Genomic DNA, 24,569 nt, shown 5'->3' with positions numbered 1-24,569 from the left:
AAAATAAAGCAATAGAGGGACCCACATTTATGAATTAAAAAAAAAAAAAAAAAAAAATCAACAACCCTCCTATATGAATATGAGGGAGTTTTTTCTCTTTGAAATTCAACCATTGCCCACAACAACGTCAACAGACAATAATAACACCCAAACCTAAAAAACGACCAAACTCATCTGCTGACTTTGCACCTAAAATACCAATGCTATAATTGAATCATTGCTTTCAAATTACAATACGTTTATTTATTATTATTATTATTATTATTATTATTACTTGTTATTACAAACACTATTCCCAGATCGGATCTCTCTTTCTCTCTCTTTCTTGTTCTTTAGAGACAGAGATATCTCTCTGTCTCTAGCAATCTCTGTAACAATTTTCAGGTCAGAATATAATCATCAATGTTAAGCATTGTTGGGTTTTTGACAATCTTTAGCTACTTTCTTTTATTTTTGATTTCAGATAATGAATGTTTCTTTGATTTTCTGTTTTTCCCAAGTCTTGGAATTGATCTGAATCTTGTAATGGAGACCTATGACGTTTATTTTATTCTATTCGGAATTTTCCTGTTTGGTTGCTAAGAAAACCCTGGAATTAATTAATGAAATGTGGGTTTTGATGCTTTTATGATTTTAGCTGTTTAGTTTCCAAGAAAGCATTGAAAAAGATAGCTCAGCTTAGCTCAAAGCAGACAAATTTATGGTATTTATTAGTTGGGTTTGTAATTCTTTTTCTTCATGTATGTGCATTTGATTGGGGAATGGCAACAATGCCTAGTAGGATAGATGTTTGTTCTTTTGTAAATTTCCATTCTGTATTGTTAACCTGATTGAGCATTATTGATTTTGGTTGAATTTGGATTTTTGGGGAATTTTTCTTTGGCTATTTTTGATGGGAGTTTTCATCTGAGCAGGTAGCTTTGGAGATTTCAGAGTGATTTGAATATATCAGACTGGCTATTTGAGGTCTTGACTAGTTAGGTTGCGAGAATCAATATAACTTAATTGATTCGTAGTTCGTCTGGAGAAGCTTCAAGGAGTCTTGAGGTTAAGATCAATCTGAAAATTGTATGCTTATAATGTTTGTTGTGTTGGATAATCTTGCTATCTGATTTGATGGAAACTAAAGTTGGAGTGTATGGATGGGTTTAAGTTAGGATAGGAAAGGAGATGGTCGAGCGTGATTTGGATACAGAAAACACTGGGTACACGGGAGTCAACGACACTCAGAGTGGCAACCAAGGTTCAGGTCTTCGCAGGGAGCCCTCATTCTCAGGCTGGTGTGATGAGGATGGGAGGGTCTGTTTCAATCATCAATTAGAAAATGCTGATGAATGTGTAGAAGAAGACTCTGATTTTGAGTTGCCTTTGCTTCAACAGGGGGAGATAGAAAACCGGTTTTTGGGTAGGGAGGACTATCATAAGTTTAAGGATAGAAGAATGTACTTGAACGGTAGTAATAATATGGATGATGCTTCCATTCATGTTGGGAGGAATGAAAATGAGAAGTATGTTCCTTTCAATATTGAAAATGGGTCTGCAAGGGAGACCAATGGTGCCGATGTCTCTATGTCAATCGGTAATCATGAATCAATGGCACCATATTCCAAGGATCCTATTTCTGTTGCCAATGTGTTGAAGACATTGTTTTTCATACTTGTGTGGTACACTTTCAGTCTATTATTGACCATGTAAGTTCCTTCTATGCTCATTCATTTATTCAATGCATAGTGTTTCATTTAGTTTCCTAATTGATGCAATGGAAATTTCTTTGGTTCTTATTATGTGCTCTTTTGATTAGATATAACAAAAGCCTGTTAGGAGAAGATTTGGGAAAGTTCCCAGCTCCTTTATTGATGAATACTGTCCATTTTACAATGCAAGCTGTTCTATCATGGGCCATCACATGGTTTTGGTCTCATAGGTTTGAACCTAGCGTTGCTATGTCATGGAGGGATTACTTTTTGAGAGGTAAATTTTTCCACTTAAATTTATTATGTCAATTTGCTGCCTAAAAACTGATTAATTATTCTGTTTATTTTTTCCAACCAAGCTAGTGCTGAAATCTTTTGGTTTGAAATGATGGTTGGTTTTAGGTTTCGAATACTTTGTGGTTAATAGTACTTCCAAAAAAAAAAATTGTGGTTGTTCGGAACAAATTTTAATTGAATCGGGATTCTCCTCTTTTCTTGTTTGCTTCATCCTAAATGTGTTGTTGTATCTAACAAAATAGAATTTTATATTATATATAACTCAGATGTAGTTGTGTACTTGGAACATATGAGATTCAGGTACTGTTTAATGCGCTGGAGCAGTGTGTTTATTGATATTTGTCTTTCTTGTATCCTCTTGCCATCTGAAATCTATAAGAAATTTATTTTCTGATATAAAAACTTAAAAGTTATTGGTAAAAGTAAGAAGTTAGTCTTGTGATTGAACATACAAATTATGCAGAAAGCCTATATGCATATTAAGTGAAGGAAACTGAGGATAATGAAAGTACTTGTATGTACCATGCATTTTTATTTGTTGTGAGAATCCTGCAATCTTTTGTCAGTAACTTGATTGCTTTGATATTTTGTTGGCAACATGATCAATAGTTAGCATCGAAGAACTTGTCAATTCCTTAAAAAGTATAATGCAAGCTACCGGGCTGGGTGATATAATTTAAAAAGAATCCTCGCTACACTTATAGGTAATCTACCTTAATGCGTTCCGAGTACTTGCTCGGATATTTTGTAGGCAACATGACCGATAGTTTGCATCAAAGGACTTTTCCATTCTTTAAAAAGTTTAATGCAAGCTACTTGGTTGGGTGATATAATTTGAAGAGAATCCTTAATGCAAGCTACCTTAATGTGTTCTGAGTACAGAATATGGAATGAGCAGTTTAGTCAACAGAGTTTCTATTGTCAAATTAAGGTCTTAGTGCTGGAGTTTGTGTGACAATAGAATTATGCATGGGGCCTGTTTCTTCTTGTATTAATATGATGAGACAAAGATGAAGAAGCCCTGATTTTAATGAAGAGATGAAGATCATTGATGCTCCCCTTGCTGGGAGAGAAGGAAAAGGAAGATGAACTAACTGGTAGCAAAAGAAAAAAAATTGTAGGTGAGAGAAAGGAAACTGTCTGTGCTGTTTGTTTGGTTGAGAGGAATGAAACAGAAGGAGAGGAAAAAAAAGCAGAAAAGTGGGCCTTGAAAACATATAACAAGAAGTCCCCTCCCTTTCAAGTACCCAAGTGCGTTTGTCAATTTTAGTTAGAGATAAAGAATTGATAAGATGAGACATTTGAAGTGAAGTCAAGTTTGTAGTTCTAATTTTTGTTTGATAATGGAAGGATTAGAAGAGATTTTTGTTAGAAAATATTGAGGGCCATTGAGTTTTGTTATAATGATTGTACAATATGATTTAAATGTTGTACTTGAACAATTCCCTTTTTTTTTTTTTTTGAATAAGTATACTGATGTAGGGAAAATAAGGAAATTTGACTACGTTTTGTACGTGGTAATTTGAGAGAAAATAGTGCTGTTTAGGGGGGTTGTGAACGGTATCCGTGAACCAACAAAGGCGAATGTGCCTATTGCTGAAAACACTAAATTTTATTAATCAACTCATTCATTTTTATTTTTTATGAATAATCAACTCATTCTATCACCTTTCAATACATTGAGCACAATATATATAAAGACTCTTACTTGTACTCGTAGTAATAGGATTCCTACTAGTATTAGGACTACTATAAAGATAAGTACTTAACTTGGACCCAAAGAAAATAAACCGAAGATACTTAGAATACCTTAGAAGATCTTAGAATCAACTAAATTACCAAAATACCTGTAATTTGCAGGAATTATATAAATTACAGATTTGCCTGAGTATAAAATTGACTTTAACTAATAAAATAAAATCTAAATTAAAAACTGTTAATCCTAAAAGACTCATACGTGGGCCCCATAAAATAATTCTTGAATAGGAAAATTTGCAAAGTAATAGCAAATTAATCTTCCATGGCTTCATCATATATTTGAACACCTCCTTCCATTTTCACCAAATCCTTCCAATTGTTTACTAAATTATTGAGGTCATACATCATTTCATCTCTCTTCATTTCCCTTGTTATCCAATAACCAGGCAAGAAGTGATTCAAATTTTGACAAAGTTCTATGAATCCAAGTACACACTGTGAAAGTTTGATCTGGATATGTGTGTGTGTGTGTGTGTGTGTGTGTTTTAACTGATCCCTGTTATCCATATTGTTAGGTATGCATGCTCTGCAAATCAGAAGAAGAACATGAACATGATTGAATCTCTTATATTTTGCAGTAAATCACCATTTGGGTGAAGCTTACTCAAATTCTCCCTTTCTTAGTAGAGAAGTGTAAATTGATTTTTATGAATGTACAGGCAAGCTGTTAATAACACATTACTTTCTTTTGCTTGATGAGTGGTTTAATTTTAATTCTCAAGGAGGAGATAGATATTATCTTCAAGTGAATTTTGCTGAAGAAATCAGTAAAATATTTTATGCTTATCTCAGACGTTGCATGTGATTTATTTTCTTGGTTGATGATATATTATGTCTTGTATGCCCATATGTTTATTTCCTCTAATTACTATTATTTAATTTATATATGTTTCTTGATGCAAAATTTCTGTAATTGCTTGTTAAATTAACTTTTCTATCAACTAATGCTACAGATGGACTTTGCCTTTCACAGTTGTACCAACAGCTCTTGGATCAGCAATGGACATTAACCTGAGCAATGCATCCCTTGTATTTGTATCTGTCACATTTGCCACAATGGTTAGTTATCTTCTACTGTACTACAGCATCATGGGATAGTTATCATCTCAATAAAGTTTCTCTATATGCTTACTAAGTCCACATTTTACCATTTTTAAGGTTCTAAGCAAACATACTTCTTTTGTTTGTGCAGTGTAAATCTGCTTCTCCTATATTTCTCCTATTATTTGCATTTGCTTTCAGGTGAATCTCTTGTCAATTAAGCTGTATTACCTGTCTCTTTTTCATATGAATAACCTATGTGAATATTGTGTATTTTTTTCTGTCATTCAGAGTTGATGTGTCATTTTCTGTTGTTCTTCAAGCTGATCTTTTAGTTTCTTGAACACTTTGGCCCCATTTGGCATTGCCTTTAGAGAGGGAAAAAAGATCTTTAAGGGGCTTAAAGCTTTTTAGCAATATTTGTCACCTCTTTGGAAATTTTGCTAAAGAGCTCCCCATGTAGAGTATTTCAACATGACTATTCCACATGGCATAGGCATGATGAGGTGGCCAACTACTCCATAAAAGCATTCTAATGTGGTTGAATAAAATACTCAGCAAAGAACCTTCTTTTCAAGATGTGATTAAATGGTTCTGCCATTTATTCTAAAAAAAAAAGATGTGATTAAATGGTTTTTAGACATGTGGATAGTTGTTGTAGAAGTTAGTTAGACATGTGACCAACTTTTTTTAAGCGTGTTATTCATATGCTAGCTATAGTCTGTTATGATTGACACACGTGATTAATTGTTTTTACGCGTGTGTTAGCTATAGTTTGTTGAGGGCTTGTTATTATTTAGGGATGATGTCATCATGTTAGCATAACCAACTACTTAGTGTAAAAATTGCCAAGGATGAACATTGTAAACTCAAACTTTATGATTGGATAATAATTTTACTTTGAAATTAGAGTTGCGATTAGAGTCTCTCTTGTTTTGTCTACTCTCTCTTACCTCAATGTTCTCTCTTTTTCTTTGAAAGTCCAAATTTTTTGTTTGCATTGCTTCCCCCACCCACCCCCCCCCCCCCCCCCCCCCCAAAAAAAAAAAAAGTCAATAAACTACTTTAAAACTCTTTTGAGCACTGTTATAACTTTTAATGATAGAAACAATGAATATATAGAAATTTCTACATTTATTTTTCAAAATGACACTTGATGCCCACATGTTCTGAGAGAGAAAGTAGTAATAATAATAAGGTAAAAATGCAAAAGCGACCCCTTGTGGTTTGTGAGTAATTTTCACAAACAATCCTTGTACTGTCAATTTGAAATTTAAACCCCTGACATATCAATTGACCAAATTGATTGTTGTAATAAAATTTAATTAAAATTTTTCTGAAAAAAATTCTTTTTCTTTTTCTTTCTTATTCTAATTCTTTCTCCTCACAACACAACCACCCACACCCTCATCCACACTGTGACCAATAACCCCCAAACCCGCACCGCCTCCAAATTGGTGAATTGTAGTACCTCTAGTAAGCAACACTCCCCCCTTGGGGTCCCATCTCTTCAAACCCAGATTCCCTCTTGAATAAAAAGTCTCAGTTAAGTTCAGCTCCATGCTCTTCAGACTCGTAATGAAGGTGGTACAATAGCTCCAATAGACATTTCTGCTTACCTTAGGGTCCCAAAAATCAATAGAAATTTAGCTCATTAATAATACTACATGAAAATTTGCAATTATTTGCTCCATTTGGTTGAAAAAATTCAGAAAATCATAAATAAAATCATTTTTCATTTCCTGAACTTTCTCAGCAACCATACAGAAAAGTTTTCCTGCTTTAACTCATTAATAGTACTACATGAAAAATTGCAATTATTTGCCCCATTTGCTAAGAGCCTGTATAGGTGCTTTTTTCAAATTTTTAGAAGTCTATCCATCCATTATTTTCTTCTCTCTCAGTAAAATGACTATTTTGTGATGTTCATTTTTTTGTAATTTTATTTCATACTGCTTTGACTTTTATGAATTTCTTGCAAATTATAATCTAGATATCTATTTATTGTGCGTTTTGATGTGTATGTTTTTTTGGGTTACCTATTATTTACATTTAATGCTGAAATTTATTTGGAAGGTTGGAGTCTCCAAGCATTAAACTCTCAGGCATCATTTTAATTATCTCAGTTGGAATACTTTTAACAGGTATCAAACTCCATCTGTAGTTGTGTTATTCTCTAATTGCTCAGTTGAATATGCCTGCATTTTGTCTGTAGCACAGATAGCACCACCAGTGTTAGGATATATAACCTGTTATTTGTGAGGATGTGAGTTTGTGAAAGTAGTGATAATCTATAGATGTCCCTGGCTGCTTGAGTGATGCAACAAGTGGACCCACCAAGTCACAAGCCCTTACAGGCTTATATGAGAATGGATCCCAAATGGATAACATGGAATAATATTCGGTGTATTGGTTCAAAGTGTGAATAGATCCTGAAGATGATTTAAGCAAGGAAATAAAAATTATTAAAAGCCTTTCTTTCTTGGACCCCTCCCTTTCTCTCTCTTTTCTGTTTCCTTTTTATCTCGTTCATCCTTGCCCCTATCTCAATTTCTCTCCTTATATTTGCTGGCTAGTACAGGAATGGTTCCTTGTTTTTGTTAATGGGGGGAAATTCAGTCACAAAGATGTGATATGCCCAAAACATAAGGATTTTATGTCAGCTGCATAATTCTAGTTTCTTCGTGTAAGTATCATTAGACTTGTTTACCATGCCTGGACAGCCAAAATATGAATCCAATAATCCTAAGGCTTTTTCCGTTCCTTATTCTTTCTGCTGTTAATATAAATTCATATTTTGTCCAAGGTCCTTATCAAATTTTATACTTCACATGCAATGATTTCTTGCAAATGCATTTGTTCCCAAAATTAGTATATTTTGTCTACCCTTCCTCTCTCCCTTCATTCAAATATAGGGTTAATGTTTGAACATATAAAGGTGTTTTAGGATCTGAGGATTCTCAACTTAAACTTCACGAAAAGAAAATTTGATTGTATGATATACCCCTATATTTTGCTGCAATGCAACAGCCCTTACCGTGGTTGACTTCTGCTATGATTTATTTGGTGCAGTTTTCTTACAGTAGTGATTCTCCAATATATGATTGGATGACTTTTTAGGCGGTATTCTTTGTTTTTTTATTTATGTCTCTTGTTAATTTTAGGTCTTTTCATTAGATATTATTCTTGTACGCCCCTCTTTACTTGTTTTGATTTTTATCAGGTAGCAAAAAAGAAAAAATTAAAGATATTCAGTGTTAATATTTCTGTGTTTTCCATATGGACTATATTGCAGTTGCGAAAGAGACAGAATTTGAGTTTTTGGGTTTCATCTTGGTTATGCTTGCTGCTGTAATGTCTGGCTTCCGCTGGGCCATGACTCAAATTCTTCTGCAGGTAGGTCTTGTGTAGGTTTTTTAGCTACTTTCTATTTGGGTGATATATGGATTTTGATTATTTTTTCCATTATCCAAAGTTTTGATTTTTGTTTTTTAATAACTGTGTTCTTAATTCTTGTTGTTGTCTTGGAATCTTATTTTGCATTCTATTCGTTCGATTCGACACCAAAATCAAAATAAAGAAAGAAGCTTATGGTAAGTGCTGTATATTGCCTTTTTTGGAATTTAAATTTTAGCAAAGTTTGATATTATTAGATTAACACGTGTTTTCATATGCCTGCGTTTGGACTAGAATCATCAGTTGTCACTTAGGTGACATCATTAGAGTTTTATTTTGAACCTATAACCGTGACTCATCTTCTAGAGTTACAACTTTTAAGAATATTATGTGTAAGAAAGGGCAATCTTATACTTTTCATATTCATATATAAATAAAGAACCTGGCCACTCTAGAGTTGCTTCTCACAATGTTTTTTTTATTCTTCTCTCTCTAGCTGTAAATTCTATGGTGTTAGGGTGTGGTCTGTGTAAAAGGTCTTGTGTTTGAATATGAGGAACCCCCAGTTATTTCATTTTTCATTTTTTGGTATTGCTTAATGTACATTGTTGGCGCACCTGTCAACTTGGTGTGTACTACTTTATTGAGTTCCTTTGTCAAATGATTCTTTATTTTATTTTTATATTATAAATTGATGAGTATCAAAAGTCCTCACTTGTGAAAAGGATAGATAAAGAATTTTCGATGAATAAGAAGTGTAGTTTTTCTGCTTATAGAAGATCATAGAAATCATAGCTGAGCATTTTTTAGAATATGAAAGTTTGATTTTGTACAGCCTGTGCTTTAAGTAATTGTCAAAGTACTGCAATTTGTCTTTCTTTATATATACCTGTCCTGTCCAGAGATATGCATTTCAGCCTTCAGGGTTTATGGTGTTTGCCAAAAATAGAAGTTGATCTTTTTGCAGCAACAAAGAAAATACTAAATTTATACTCTATATTCGTAGTAATGAGATATGTTTATTGAGGAAGAGACAGATTTATGATTTTGGATAGGATTGTTTTGAAGAAACAAAAGAAACTAGTAACTAGAGGAGAGAGTAATAAAATGATTGTATTATTACTTGCTTATTCCACTATGTACAACTCTGATTAAATAGAGAAACCCTAAACTTATAATAGGAATACAATAGCAGAAATAGGAAATCAAATAATCTCTAATTACTCAGTTTCCTTCTCTGAATATTTCCTTCACCTTCACGCCCAAGATTATACCATATATAGCTTTCCACACATACCATACATGGAATCTGTCAACACTCCCCCTCAAGCTGAGGTGTAGATATCTCTCATGCCCAGCTTGTCCAGAATTCTATGGAAGTGATTAGTTGCTGCCCCCTTTGTCAAGGTGTCTGCGAGTTGATCTCCAGTTCTTACATATGGAGTACAAATGATGCCTTTACGCAATTTCTCCTTGATAAAGTTTCTATCAATTTCAATATGTTTCGTCTGATCATGTAGAACTGGATTATGAGCAATATTAATTGCTGCTTTATTGTCACAAAACAGCTTGATGGGATCCTTACTGTTATATCCAAGCTCCCTCAATAATATCTTCATCCATAATATCTCACATATCCCATGGGCCATTGCTGTAAACTCAGCCTCTGCACTGGATCTTGCAACCACTGATTGTTTCTTACTCCGCCAAGTAACCAAGTTACCTCCAACAAATAGACAATATCTAGAGGTGGAGCGTCGGTCTATGATTGACCCTGCCCAATCAGCATCTGTATAAGCTTCTATCTTCAAGTGATCATGTCGAGCAAATGGTACTCCTTTACCCGGTGAGGATTTCAAGTAACGGAGAATTCTACGAACAGCTTTCATATGTGTCTCTCGTGGCGAATACATAAACTGACTTACCACACTTACCGCATGAGCGATATCTGGTCTAGTGTGTGATAAGTAGATTAGTCTGCCAACTAGTCACTGATATCTTCCTTTCTCTACTAGGGGGCTGTTGAGGTCTTCTCCCAATTTGACATTCTGCTCTATTGGATTATCAATAGCTTTGTACCCTAACATTCCTATTTCTTTGAGAAGATCGAGTATGTATTTCCGTTGAGAAAGAAATATTCCATGCCTTGATCTTGCCACTTCAATGCCTAGAAAATACTTCAGATTTCCCAAGTCCTTTATTTCAAATTCTTGTGCCAAGGATTGCTTTAGTCTTTGTATCTCTTCCTCATCATTTCTAGTTAGCATCATATCATCCACATAGACAATAAGAGCTGTTACTTTTCTTTGTAGTAAATGCTTAATAAATAATGTATGATCAGCCTGACTTTGATTGTAGCCAAATTTCTGCATAGCTTGGGAAAACCTTTCAAACCAGGCTCTAGGAGATTGTCTCAGTCCATACAAGGCTTTCTTTAGTTTGCACACTTTACCATTAGAAGCTGGTAGCTTAAGGCCAGGGGGGAGTTCCATGTATACTTCTTCTTCAAGATCTTCATGGAGGAAAGCATTCTTTACATCCAATTGGTGTAGAGGCCAATCTTGATTTGTTGCCAATGAGATAAGAACTCGTATAGAGTTCATCTTTGCTACTGGTGCGAATGTCTCCTTGTAATCAATCCCATAGGTTTGTGTAAAACCTTTTGCAACCAATCTAGCTTTGTATCATTCCACTGACCCATCTACTTTATGCTTAATTGTAAACACCCACTTGCATCCAACTGCCCTTTTTCCATTCGGTAAGTCAACAAAATCCCATGTGTCATTTTTCTTAAGAGCTCTCATCTCTTCTTGCATCGCTTCTTTCCATTTTGGATCTCCTAATGCTTCCTGGAAGGTTTGAGGGATAGACACAGAAGATAACTTGGATAGGAAAGAACGAAATGCAGGTGAGATATGTTGATATGAAAGAAAATTTGATATGGGATGATGAGTGCATGATCTAACTCCTTTGCATTGTGCAATAGGAAGATCAATATCATTTATGGTGGGTATAGAGAGAATAGGAGCAGAATTACCTGAGTCAGGTTCAGATGATTGCTCGGGAGCTTTTGGAGTAGTCTTACTTTTCTGGCGCCTTGAATAGACCCTTAGTTCTTTTACAGGTGTCTCATCCAGCTTATCATCAGTGGATGACAGCTCATTATTAGCCTCTTGCACTTCAACATCAGTGAAATCAGTTATCAAGTCAACATTAGTGGAGGTACTAAGAATAGGTAATGACACAGAAAACTCCTCATCGCCATTATACTCCCCTTGAGGAGGAGTTTGAAGTGAGAAGTAAAATTATGTCTCAAAGAAGGTTACATCCATTGACACAAAGTGTTTTCGAGAAGGAGGGTGATAACATTTATATCCCTTTTGAGTAGGAGAGTAACCTATAAAGACACATTTGAGGGCACGAGGGTCTAATTTACTCCTAGATTGACCATGAAGATGGACAAAGCAGATACACCCAAAGACATGAGGAGGGATGATAAAATTAGAGGATGGTACAGATGAAAAAAGTAGCTCAAGTGGTCTCTTGAAGTCAAGGACGCGAGATGGCGTTCTATTGATGAGATAAGTTGCTGTGAGCAAGGCATCTCCCCAGTAGGACTTTGGAACACTGGCAGTAAGGAGAAGAGCCCGTGTGACTTCTAGGAGATGTCGACTTTTTCTTTCAACAACCCCATTTTGTTGAGGGGTATAGGCACAAGTGGTTTGATGAATAATACCATGTGTATGAAAATATTTTTGAAGAGTACCAGACATATATTCCCCCCCATTGTCCGAACGAATCGTTTTTATTGAGGTGTTGAATTGAGTTTGAACCATTTTGTGAAACAGTTGAAAGACAGTAGACACATCACTTTTGTCTTTTAACAAATATACCCATGTAGTTCGTGAAAAATCATCAATAAAGGAAATAAACCAACGACACCCATTTAAAGAAACAATCCTAAAGGGCCCCCAAATATCAGTATGAATAAGCGAAAAAGGTGCAAAACTTTTATTTCTACTAAGAGGAAAAGAAACTCAATGGTGTTTAGCTAGTTCACATGTCTCACATTGAAATATGGAAACATTATTATGCTGAAATAAAAAAGGAAACAATTTTTGTAACAATGTAAAAGAGGGATGTCCTAGTCTCTGGTGCCATAACCAAATTTGAGCTGCTGAGTCATCTGGTAAGCCTTTTTGAGCCATCCTTGTGCTTTGGGCTGTTTGTCCAGATAGTAGAGACCATCCTTAAGGCTATCACTGCCAATCATTCGCCCCGTGGTTAGGCCCTGAAAACAACAATAGGATGAGTAAAAAATGGCTCTACAATTTAACTCAAGGGTTATACGAGCAATAGATAATAAATTTGCTGCTAGGTTAGGAACATGAAGCATAGAGGATAAAGGCATGGATGGAGTCACAACAATTGAACCTTTACCACAGATAGATGATAAAGAACCATTGGCTACTCTAATTTTGTCCTTGCTGGAACAGAGGTTATAGGAGGAAAAAGATGAGGATTTACCAGTCATATGATCTGTAGTTCCCGAGTCAATTACCCAAGGATCATCATACTCCGTTGACGATACATTTAAGGGCTGTAGCTAAATTACCTGAATGGGCAACGGATGAGGATGTATCAGTAGGTGTTTCCAATCGAGCCATAAACTGATGCAGCTGTGCTAACTCCTCAGTGTTAAGTGCCCTTTCATGATTAGGAGCTGGAGTAGGTGCTAGAGGTATGTCCTCTATGGAAGTAGTGTGATTTGCACGTGGACGAGAGAATCCACCAAAACAGCCCCCTCGCCCTCTTGTAGGACGGTCATGGAGCCTCCAACATGTCTCCCGAGTATGACGTGGTCTATTACAATGATCACAAAATAATTTGTCCTTGTCATCTAGAGCATTCTCATTCCAATGACCTTTGTCCCGATTCTTAGAATCTCCTTTGGCAGCACGTTGAAAAGTAGTGGCCAGTGCAGATTGTTTTGGAGTAGATGAATATAACATAACACCCTGACGACTTTCTTCATTCTGAACATATGAGAACACCTCTTTGAGTAAGGGAAGAGGATCCTTTCCCAAGATTTGGACTCAAACTTGATCATATTCAGCTCGTAGTCCTCCCTAGAATTCATAAATACATTCATCTTCAACAAATTTTTGAAAGTCTATCGCATCTTGTGTACATTTAGCTTTGAAAGTTTGATAGTGATCTAATTCTTGCCACAAACCACGAAGGTTATGGTAGTAAGTTGCAACATACCAATCACCCTGTGAAGTCGCTTGAATACGATGCTTCAAATCATAAACTTGTGCTTTATTTCCCATTTTGGAGTAGGTTTGAGCTGCTACATCCCAAATCTCCTTTGCAGTACGAAGAAATAAATATCCCTGACTGATCTCTGGTTTCATAGAATGCACCAACCAAGACATGACTGTAGAGTTCTCTGCCTCCCATTTGTCATATGTGGGATCAGTCTCCAAGGGCTCTGTGATTTTCCCATTCAAATAACCCATTTTCCCTTTACTCCGAATAAATATTAATACAGATTGGGACCATGTTAGGTAGTTTAGCCCGTCCAACTTTTGAGTTGTAATCTGGAGAGTTGGATTCTCACTCAGGGAGGTCACCTGACTCTCTACCCCTCTAGTGTGAGTTTCAGAAGTCTTACTAACTTCTGACTTTTCCGAATCAGCCATCCAAATAAAATAGCTCCACAACCGGGCTTAATACAATAAAAAACTAAGTAGCACAAATCAAATCATAGAGTAATATTCAAATAAAGAGACATACAGAGCACATACAGTACCTCTTTTTTTTTTTTTTTAAAGAATAATTACATGTGGTAAAGCTGGGCAGGAAACAGAAAACAAACCAGATGGACGACATCACTGTTTTTCATGGACAGTGCCCTGCTGGAATCTGCTGCCTCTGGCTGCCAGAAAACTACCCCGGCACTAGAAGAAACCAAGAGGCCCTAGTGTGCCCAGCAACTCAAGAAATACTTCCCTTAGGACCAGAGAAGCTCTGATACCATGAAGAAACAAAAGAAACAAATAACTAGAGGAGAGAGGAATAAAATAATTGTATTATTACTTGCTTATTCCACTATGTACAACTCTGATTAAATAGAGAAACCCTAAACTTATAATAGGAATACAATAGCAGAAATAGGAAATCAAATAATCTCTAATTACTCAGTTTCGTTCTCTGAATATTTCCTTCTTTAAATATTTCCTTCACCTTCACGCCCAAGATTATACCATATATAGCTTTCCACACATACCATACATAGAATCTGTCATCAAGTTTGGTGAAGAAGAATATATGTGTTTGATCCTAGTTATTCTTTTAGAGTCCATTTGGTTGGATGAGTGGAAAAATGGGAGAATAGAAAATGGGAAAGGGATAGAAAATTGGGAGGATAAAAGAGATTTAATTTTCTTTCATGTGTTTGTTTGGGAGGATGAAAAAGTGGAGAGATGGAAAATGAAGTTGGTATAAATTTACAATAATGTCCCTATTAAATAAAACAAAAAGTAATACATTTTTTAATTAAAAAATTGTGTATGGACACTTCAATTTTATTTTTTACTTTTTGAAAGACCAAGAGCCAAAGGATCCAAAACAGATGTGAGCCCAAAAAAAAAAAAAAAAAAAAAAATGTAAGAAACGGATAAAAGTAAAAGGAAGAAAAAGAAAAAAAAGTGGAAAAAAAAAAAAAAAAAAAACCAAGACCAGCTAACGAAGATAATAGAAGAAACGGACAAAAAAAAAAAAATAAGCAAAAAAATTGCTAGTTGCTGGTTGTTGGGGGAATGACAATTTTGTCCAAAACACACTTCCCCATTTTATCTTGAATTTTCTCTCCATTTTGGAGAGATTAAGTTTTGGTGGGCCCAAAGAGAAAACAACTGGGGCCCACCAATTTTCTCTCCTCCTCCCCCTCCCCCTCCCAACCAAACACCCCTCCCATCCATTTTCTCTCCTATTTTCCACTTTTTTTTCCATCCTCCTCAAAATCATCCCAACCAAACATACCCTTATAGCTAATCCCAAAGTTCAAGGATAGAGGCTTTGTTGTATTTGTAGAGATGAGATATATTAATTGTTAATGTTGGAGTTATTCATGAGGGCATCTCATAAGTCTCTTTCTATTTGGAACCCTATATTGGAAAAAATTGAACGGAAGTTAGTTAGGTGGAAGAAGCTGTATTTGTCGAAAGATGGTAGATTGACTTTGCTTAAAAGTATGTTATCTAGCATCCCTACTTTTTTTTTTATTTTTTTATCTCTTTTCACTGTTCCTACACATGTGGCTAATAAAATTGAGAAGTTGCAAAGGGATTTTTTTGTGGGGTGATTCTAAGACACATTTGTTGGGATGGGATAAGGTGTGTATGCCTATTGCCAATGGTAGTTTAGGAATTAGGAAATTGATCACTTTCAATAATGCCCTACTAGAAAAGTGGCTTTGGCGTTTCGGGGTTAAGGAGACTCGACTTTGGAGGAGGGTTGTAGTTTTGAAATTTGGGGAAGAATTTTTTGGGGAGGGGGGAGGGAACCTCCAAGCTAGGAAAGGGTGTTCGTGGGTGTGGTTTGTGGAGAAGTATTTGGATGGGTTGGGATGTTTTTAGCAAAAACATCCAGTTTAAAGTTGGGGTGGGGAATAGAGTGAAATTTTGGACAGATCGGTGGTGTGGGGATCTTCCTCTCCATTTGGCTTTTCTAGTCTTGTACAATGTTGCTACTAACAAAGCGGCTTTTGTAGACTATCTTTGATATGTCAAGGAGCGTGGGATAGGAGAACTTGGGATGTTCGTTTCATTCGGGGTCCTAATGATTGGGAGGCGGATGTGGTGGATGATTTCTTTTGAATTTTGGCATCCAAGTTACCTTCAACAATAGATGGTGATCGTATGAGATGGAAGTTGACAAAGAACGGGGATTTTAATATCCGTTCATTTTATCATAAGTTAGATGGTTCTTTCGTTGTTTTTCCATGGAAAGGTATTTGGAAGGTTAAGGCACCCTAGCGTATCTCTTTCTTTGTTTGGACAGCCGCATGGGATAGGATTCTCATGCGAGATAAACTTGCAGGTTGGGGGCTTTGATTTCGTTGACTAGTGCATTATGGGTTGTTGTTGTGGATCATTTGTTGTTACATTGTGGAAAGATTTATTGGTTGTGGAGCTTTGTGTTTAGTACTTTTGGGATTTCATGGTTCCTACACGTTTGGTGACAAGTTTTCTATTTGGTTGGTGGAATGGTTGGGGAAGCATTCATCTCACATTTGGAATTTAGTTCTGTTGTGTTTGATGTAGTGTATTTGGAGGGAACGCAATTGGCGTACTTTTGAGGACTTGGATAGATCCGATGATCAACTGCTTGCTCTCTTTTTTGGTTCCCTTTTTGATTGGTCTAGGGCTTGGGGACTCACATCTAGTGATTCTCTCCCTTTATTCCTTAGCCCTCTCTTTATTTGTAATTAGTGCTTCTTTTATGTTTTTGTTTTTCTCTCTTTTTTGTACTCTTTGATATGCTTTGTGCTACTTTGCATTTAGCAGTTTTTTGAATATACATATTTCTTACTTATCAAAAAAGAAGAAGTTATTCATGAGAATGTGTTGTGAGATGCTTTGCATGGGGATAAAGCTTCGAAGAAGCTTGAAAGGGTTTATGAAGCCCACCAAATTTTAAAATTGCCTCTATTTATGGTTTAACCATTGATATTTATTACCCCTCCAATGTTGTTAATACTCCTTCACTTGTATGGGTGAGGTTTTGGGTTCAAGAATCAAGACCTATGGAGTGTGTCACAATAAAAAATCTATTATTCTAAATATGCCACCCCCTCCACATGCACACACACAAACTTAACTAAGAAGAGGAAAAGAAAAAACACTCTCTGGTTCTGGAAGGCTTAGCACAAAAATTTGTGTCACATTTCAGAGAATTTTGTTCTTTCTTCCCTAGATATGAAAAACACTATATTTTTTAACCAATGAATCCCTTAAAGATGGTCAAGTCTGTTATTATAAATGCTGTTATGTCTTATTTTGATATTTAGAGTTAAAAAATTGCTGTTCAGTTTTCCGAAATTGTCCTAAGATGGTTCTATTTAATTGTTTCAGGTTTGAAAAATCCCCTTACCTTGATGAGCTATGTGACTCCAGTGATGGCATTGGCAACTGCCTTTTTTTCTCTTATATTGGATCCTTGGCATGAAATCATAGGGAGCAACTACTTCAATAGTCCATGGCATGTCACTCGAAGTTGCTTGTTGATGCTTTTTGGTGGAACACTTGCCTTTTTTATGGTCAGAATTTAGGTTTAACTTTTTTTATTTTTTTAAAAACAATTTTTTCTTTAGGTTTCCTTTTTGCTTTTTTTTTTTGGGGGGGGGGGGTGTGGGGGGGGGGGTGGGTTGGGGGGTGATGGAGATGGATTTTAACTGACTTCAACTTAAATGTAGTCCAGTTCAGTTGTTTAACTTCTCATGTTGCTGTTGTAGTTAGCATGCCTTTAAGTCATATATCTATAAATTTGAGTTATTGCTTATAAATACTTAGGATGTTCATGTTGCTGCAGGTATTGACAGAATACATTCTTGTCTCAGTAACTAGTGCTGTCACGGTAACAATAGCAGGTGTTGTCAAGGAGGCTGTCACTATAGTGGTATGAACTGCTCATTTTTGTCTGTTTGTTAAATTGACCTAGTGCAAACTCTAAATTTGTGGTTCTGTCCAACAGTCTAGACTTCCCCATTGTCATGTTGCAAATTTCTGTTTCCATGCACAAAATATGTTTTTGAATCGGTCCACAACTCCGCATTCTTTTAGGATATTCAGCTGTTAATTTTCTCTTTGTTAACAACTACTAATTCATTCATGCATGTGCTAGCAAGGTTTTCTTTATAATTAGGAACGGGTAACCTTTCCTTCTACATAATTGCATGCTGGCAATTTTTTGTAATAAATTTTCATCATTGATTTCATAATTGCTAAGTGGAGCTTGGTTTTTTATTTTATTTTATTTTCTTAATAAGTAAGAAAAAATTTAGAAGAAAAGATTACTTCAGGCACATGATGGTGACCATTAACCTAAAGAATTACAAAAACTTATACACAAAAAAGAAGTGAATCCATGAAATTTATTAACGTATTACAATTTGTAAGACCCAATACTCAAGACCAATCAAATAAAGTGTTTATCAACAATGTTGAGTCATTGATCTGTCTGTATTCTCAAGCATATGACTATTTGAAGGAACAGAGCTAGAAATAGTTGTAAATCCTAAAGTGAAAAACTTTGATGGAGTTTGTGCCTTTTACAGCTGATTTATACACGTGACACTGCTATAGCAAACCTATCAGTTTGGTATATAAGCAATGTACCCATGTTTACTTAGTGAGTTCTGTCACATCTTCAAAAGCACTTCTGATTTCCTCTCTTTCCCACCTTCTCACTCACCTGATTATTGTCCATATCTAACCTAATGTTTCTGCACTCTTCTCACTCACCTTATCATTTAAATGTCCATGTGATTTTGGAAAGCTTGGCTGTTAGAGTTGGGCCTTTCCTCCAAAAGTTGATAAAGAAGACTGCTAGGGAAGGCATGGTTTATAAGATATAATCTGTGAACTGTGTATCCAAGGGAACAAATATTTCCAAATGTTTCAATCTGCATGGTGGACAATATAAGTTTTGACATTCTACACAGTACGGTGATGGTTCCAGATGTAGATAACAAAGTGCTTTTTCTAATCCTTGCCTGGAGAAGAGACATGTTTCCTGAAAGATGCAGATGTGGTTACAGTGTCAATTTTGTGTCTGCATTTTGGGAAGAGAGAGAACAAGCTCTTAGGGAATAGAAGCAGTAAGGGGATAGGTTGTGCAATTACTCATATTTTCCCAAAATTAGAAAGTTAACAAAAGGGTGTGGGGACTTTTCTGTCTGCATGTAAGCGTTTAGTAAATGTATTTAAGAGCAACTTCTGATCATTTCATTTATAAGGCTAGCATTTTCTCCTATCAATTATAAGCTCAATGAACTATTTTATTGATGTAAGAAACAAGTACTTTTGATAGAGAGTGGATGAATAGGGAAACAGGAAATTCGAAGTTCCTTGGTGCATTAATTAGATATATTAATTTCTTATTCTCCATAAACTTTTTGAGTGATTCTGTATATTGAGATGCTGTCTCCATTGACTCCTAAAAAAAAAAAAAAAAAAACCTGTTGTTTCCAAACATATGTAATTGCTAATTCTCGGCTATTTAAATTATGAAGCACTACTGTCATGTGGTCCTGCGAATGGCAATTAATGTTTTCCACTGGTATTAATCTCTACTTATTGGCCTGCTAACCTTGGATTTGAATTGAAAACATTTCATTAAATTCATTGTTAATTTGCATGATATTGATGAATTTCCTCTGCTGGTTTGGAAGCTGCTGTTGTGTACTATTTTTTTGACATTATTTTCTGATCTTGTGCAATTCAGGTTGCAGTCTTCTACTTCCATGATGAATTTACCTGGTTGAAAGGTGCTGGCCTTTTCACAATCATGATTGGTGTTAGTTTATTCAATTGGTACAAGTAAGTCTTCAGTTTCAAGCAAAATATCATAATATTTCAGGTTTTTTTTAATCCCTTTTCATATCGCAAAATGAAACTAATAATCTACAAAAGACTGTCAAGATTTTTATCTTGGTTCATTTTGTCATTGTTGTTCTTTATTCATTCTTGGAATTTAGGATTTGCAACATTAAATTGTTGTTAATTTGCCCAATTTGTTGGGTAATAGTAATAAAATCCTTTAGTTTCCAATGGAGTATTTTAGGGTTCAATCCTCCTTCTCCAACTATGGAATTATAAATAAATAAATAAATTCTTCGAATTTCCATTTTCTGACATGCCTAGTGGCCTTGGGAAATTTGGAAATGGGATTGTGTTTTTATAAGCGTTTATTTCTAAAGTGTCTTGCTTGTACTTTACCATATTGCTGTGCTTAAATTTCATGTTTGCATTTCAATGTGTGTGTGTGTGTGTGTGTATAGAGAGAGAGAGAGAGAGAGCTAAATTATAGTCGCCTGAAATATTTTGGGAAGGTTGTAAGGTTTAGGACCACCTTGTCTATCTATTCAGCCTCTCCCCTGACTTTGTTATGTACACTTCTAAGTGTTAGGTTGTTATGGGTTGTTATTTGTGGGGCAAAAAATAATTTCAGTAGTAGGTTCAAACCAATAACAAGTAACCACCTATGATGTGTTGTGAGTGTAGCATCTCTCTTTCTTAAAAGAGAGAAATCATGCATCACCATGTGCTACAAGCTTAGGCTTGAATAGAGTTAGCATTTTGGGTTAAAATTGCCGAATACCATCTTTGGCTGAAATTATTAGTGTTTCTGCAAACATAAAACCTTTATGAACCAGTTCCCTCTACACAATATTTCTGCAATTATCAAATCCATCTCCAGAATCTTTCAAGACCTGAGAACAAGCAAACACCTATTCATCAAATATAGGTCTTTATAATCTTTTTAGGGGATTGAGCATTCTTGTCAGCACTGGCTACGGGGTCCTCTCATAAGACCTTAAGGAGCTGAATACCTTGAAACTATCATTGTCATTCTTTAGGCAGACATCAACTTGTATATGTTGCTGCAGCTGCACATTGTCAACCCTGATTCTTCCTTCTGGGATGACTCAATTGTCGCTGAGTTGAATCAACCCATATCTTTGCGGTCAATCTTCCACATTTTTTTCATGTTATGACGGTTCTCATGTTATGACATAAGCTTTATATTATTATTGTTATTTTTAAAAAGAAAAGCTTACTCTAGGTAGAACTTGAAAAAAAAAAAAAAAAAAAAAAGGCCTTTGTCTTAATTGGGTGGTTTTTATTTATTTTTTCCCCAATATAAGGAATTGTGTACTAGCTTTCAGGCAGACTGTTTCACTCCCTATCCATGCGATACCCTGAAAACCCATGGATTGATAGTGTGGTGGATTAAGCTTGGGACCTAAGTGATTACTGCACATCCTTTTAAGTCCATTGAGCCCACCACCCAAGTGTTTCTAAAAGGATGCTATGTTCTTAGGTGTGCACCAGGTTGCTCTAGTTGTTGCACTCTTCTAATAAAACTTACTCTATCTTTGGGATGTGATATCTTTTCAATATGAGGCTTGTCACAGCTTCTGAAACTCTTATGAATTTGCAGGGCTTTTATGAGTGCCCCTAATATTTCTTCAGAATGTACTGTGCAATATTTCTTCCATTATAGTAGTTGAAACTTTCTTCAAGAGAGCTGTATCTGAGTAGTTAGTGGTAGCATATTTAAAAGTGAAATGTTCGATTGGTATGTCATTTGGGAGATACCATGTTATTGATAAGTTGACACAGCAAGCCTGAATCTTGAGCTCTCAACTGTTTGTTCAAGACTCCTTGGGTACATGCGTAACTTGCCATTTAATTAAAAAAAAAAAGTTATCAAACACTAGTTTTGTTATAGGATTTAACATTTAAAATATTTTTATGCCAGTGATAGAAGAATCCAAATCCCACAGTACTATGCACTCGTGGAGTCATGAGTGGCACTCTGATTGGAGTGATAAATTCTGCTTTGGCCAGCCAATTGTAAAATGTTGGCTCTTCACTTGTGGACTTTTTTTTCTGTATGTTTGGTCGTTATCTAAATCTAAGCATTTACAGACATAATCCCATAGGTTGTAAAATGTAGGAAGAGCTGAACTTTATCATTAATTTTTTTTTTAAGAAAATTAAAATGTCTAGAGCATGAGAACTTATCACATGCCTTTTATTCTAGCTTATCCATCCTTGTCTGCTTCTTTGTTGATCAATTTATGTTATTTATTTATTAGATACCAAAAGCTGAAGAAGGGTGAAAACAGTGAAGATGACAGTGTGGGACCACTCACTACAAATGTTTCTGCCAAGTATGTGATTATTGAGGAGGATGAACATGATGATGGTGCTTGAGAGCCTTAGCAATCACATTGCTTGTATTCGAAGTAAGCCGCTCACTATATTCTTGTTAAATGATTTTCATTGCAAATTTGTCCATGTATGTTTCATTTCCATTTAGCTTCTAATTGCTTATGGATCGAGTACGTGGCGCCAAATTCACCAAGTTGATAATGATGGTTTTAAATTTATTCTTTCACTTGTAACCTTCTCACAAAAATGGATCTGGAAACATTGTACTTTAAACTTCTAGCTGTTCCTACCTTTTCTTGTTTTTGTCAAATATAATCTGAAAATCATTGTGCTTTAGCTGTGGGCGAATCTAATCCTGTTCTGGAGAGGTGTACAAATGGAGGAACTTTTCTAAGGAATATTCTAATATATCTTGTTTATTTTTATTCAATCTTTTTGAACCTATGATACCTGTCCTATTTAGTTAAAGAGTCTTTGTTTTGATTTTGATAGTTATCTGCTTGATAGTTCAAAGTTTGACACCCTTGTCTTGGATGATTAGGATGTACAGAAGTCATCACTGGCTGTGATGCTTAGCATAGCTGAAATTATTGTTAAGTCTTTTAATCGTTTCATTATCTACTGTTAGTAGGATATATCAAATCATATTAAAGATTCCCACAGTTTTGGTGGTAGGGTTTGTTGGATGTGAGGCGTACCACAAACCTGGGTTCAATATCCGAGTGCATGAGTGTGGTCATCACCTATGTTTGATTTTGACGGCTGAGCATCAAAAAAGAAAATAATGCTTTTTAATGCATATTGTTGAATGTTGTGTGTGGACATGGATCATATTTCATCTTCGAGTATTGGTTTTTATTCTACCTTACAGAAAATCATGTAATGATTTCTAAGCAAAAATGACATACTGGGCTCTACTTCGTATTTTACTTGCAATCTTGCATATTGATAGGGTATTGCTATGTCGTTGACACAACTAGACATCATAAATGTGGTAAATTTACACAGGGAAAGTTGATACTCATGCTCTCTTTCAGGTGAAGCTTGTATGAAACACCAGTTTAGTTAGTTTCAGCTTCACAGTATATATGAAATCCTATGTTCTTCGAGCTTTGGATCTTGTAGTCTGTACTTCCTCTTTTGGGTTGGTGGTAAAGAGATTGGATGTCCTCCTGCACTAATAGGAGTCAAGTTAACAATTTGTCAACGTCAACTGCCTACATGCAATCAACAGATTTTGAATGGCAAGTTTCCTTGAGCTTCCAGTTAATAGCAATACTTATGCCGCAATAGAAAATATTCATCTGGATGTCAAAGATTGTTGCTGGTTCAGCTTTTGGCATTATGTTTCTTCTTCTCAAGATAAAAGGATTTACATTGCAACAGGAAGCTGTCAAGATTGAGTGCCATTTTATGTCCTTTTTTTTTTTTTCCTCCAATTGTTCATTATGTTAGTTGGCGGCTTCATTTTGTTGGATGTAAATAATAATTGCAATGAGGTATGGTTTATTCCGGAAGAAAAAGTTTTTCATAAAATATTCAAGTGTTGATTTTTAACATGATGTTCTTAATACCATTGACTGTAATATCATCGGTAATGGATACATTGTCTTTGCAAGTTGGAGCTAGAGGTTAAGTGGCTTTTGTTTGAGGCCCATCGCTTGTCCTCATGTTTTCTTTACCATCAAATTTTCATTTAGATTAATGTGTTAGAATCAGGATTCATTTTCCTCCTTCATTATTGTAACTATTGAATTATTTATAATAAAAAAAATGTAGAAGGAAAGTTTGTTACCATGAAGCAAATTGGTATTACATATCTACTAAGAAAGGTATTCATTAAACACCAAAAATATTGATTTTGAAGTCTTATAAACAAATAATATTACGAAGGAATTGGTGCTGTGGAGTGCACGGCTCGATTAACTAGGCTCACAATCTATTTATTGTTATGGGTATAAGGATATCCTACAATGGGAAGCTCCTAAGGGCGAAAGTCATTACCTAAAGTGCAATTAGTTGGTCCTCCTGAGCAAGCTTGCTCTTGGTTTCTCTCTTACTCTAATTCTTTGGTTCCTTTCCCTCAAGTGTCTTAACCCTCTCTCCTTCATTTTCCCACTATATATAGGCTTCTTGAGTGGGTTAGTAATGATCACTTTCAATGATTTTTCGTGTAGGTGAGGCCCTTTAGGATTATTCTGACAAAAAAGGGCCTCACTTTGGAAACATGTGAATCAGTCTTGGGACTTGCAACAGATGTTGGATGTTGCTCAGCTGCAACCTTCCCCTAAGGTGTTACCGAGGTACCCTAGAGTAGGTCCCGAGCTACATTAGACCTTGAGAATGAAACAACTCACAATTTTCTCAGCTGAGCATCATGGACTGGGCTTGATGAAGGACTTTTATCCAACCTATG

At 35.5% G+C, this 24,569-nt stretch overlaps 1 protein-coding gene across 3 annotated transcripts; it reads left to right on the top strand.

The window, feature by feature from the left end:
- Positions 1-125: 125 nt before the first annotated feature.
- On the top strand, positions 126-23,815 carry LOC115955513 (probable sugar phosphate/phosphate translocator At1g06470). 3 transcript variants are annotated; one of them, XM_031073645.1, is made up of 14 exons: positions 126-384; positions 638-703; positions 915-1,691; positions 1,802-1,971; positions 4,723-4,808; positions 4,942-4,991; positions 6,867-6,934; positions 8,086-8,186; positions 8,371-8,383; positions 17,327-17,511; positions 17,784-17,870; positions 19,698-19,792; positions 22,078-22,227; positions 23,191-23,815. In XM_031073645.1, the coding sequence occupies exons 3-13, from the start codon at positions 1,171-1,173 to the stop codon at positions 22,193-22,195; spliced, it is 1,494 nt and encodes a 497-aa protein (XP_030929505.1). In that variant the 5' UTR covers positions 126-384; positions 638-703; positions 915-1,170; the 3' UTR covers positions 22,196-22,227; positions 23,191-23,815. The 3 variants fall into 3 exon arrangements, 2 of the variants coding, with proteins under 2 accessions (XP_030929505.1, XP_030929504.1); XM_031073644.1 differs by lacking the exon at positions 638-703; XR_004084148.1 differs by lacking the exons at positions 638-703; positions 22,078-22,227; positions 23,191-23,815 and having other exon boundaries at positions 17,765-17,870; positions 19,698-19,786.
- Positions 23,816-24,569: the final 754 nt, after the last annotated feature.

Source organism: Quercus lobata, chromosome 8 (genome assembly GCF_001633185.2).
Source record: "Quercus lobata isolate SW786 chromosome 8, ValleyOak3.0 Primary Assembly, whole genome shotgun sequence".
NCBI lineage: Eukaryota > Viridiplantae > Streptophyta > Magnoliopsida > Fagales > Fagaceae > Quercus > Quercus lobata.
Note: the sequence above shows the minus strand (reverse complement) of the source record. Positions and strands in the feature narration are given on the sequence as shown.

What these genes read in the sequence shown, in the direction of transcription:
- LOC115955513 (XM_031073644.1), top strand. Translation starts at nt 1,171, where the DNA reads ATGGTCGAGCGTGATTTGGATACAGAAAACACTGGGTACACGGGAGTC. An exon ending in TTATTTGCATTTGCTTTCAG is followed by an intron (nt 4,992 to 6,866) that starts GTGAATCTCTTG and finishes TTTATTTGGAAG; the next exon opens with GTTGGAGTCTCCAAGCATTA. An exon ending in AGTTTATTCAATTGGTACAA is followed by an intron (nt 19,793 to 22,077) that starts GTAAGTCTTCAG and finishes TTTATTTATTAG; the next exon opens with ATACCAAAAGCTGAAGAAGG.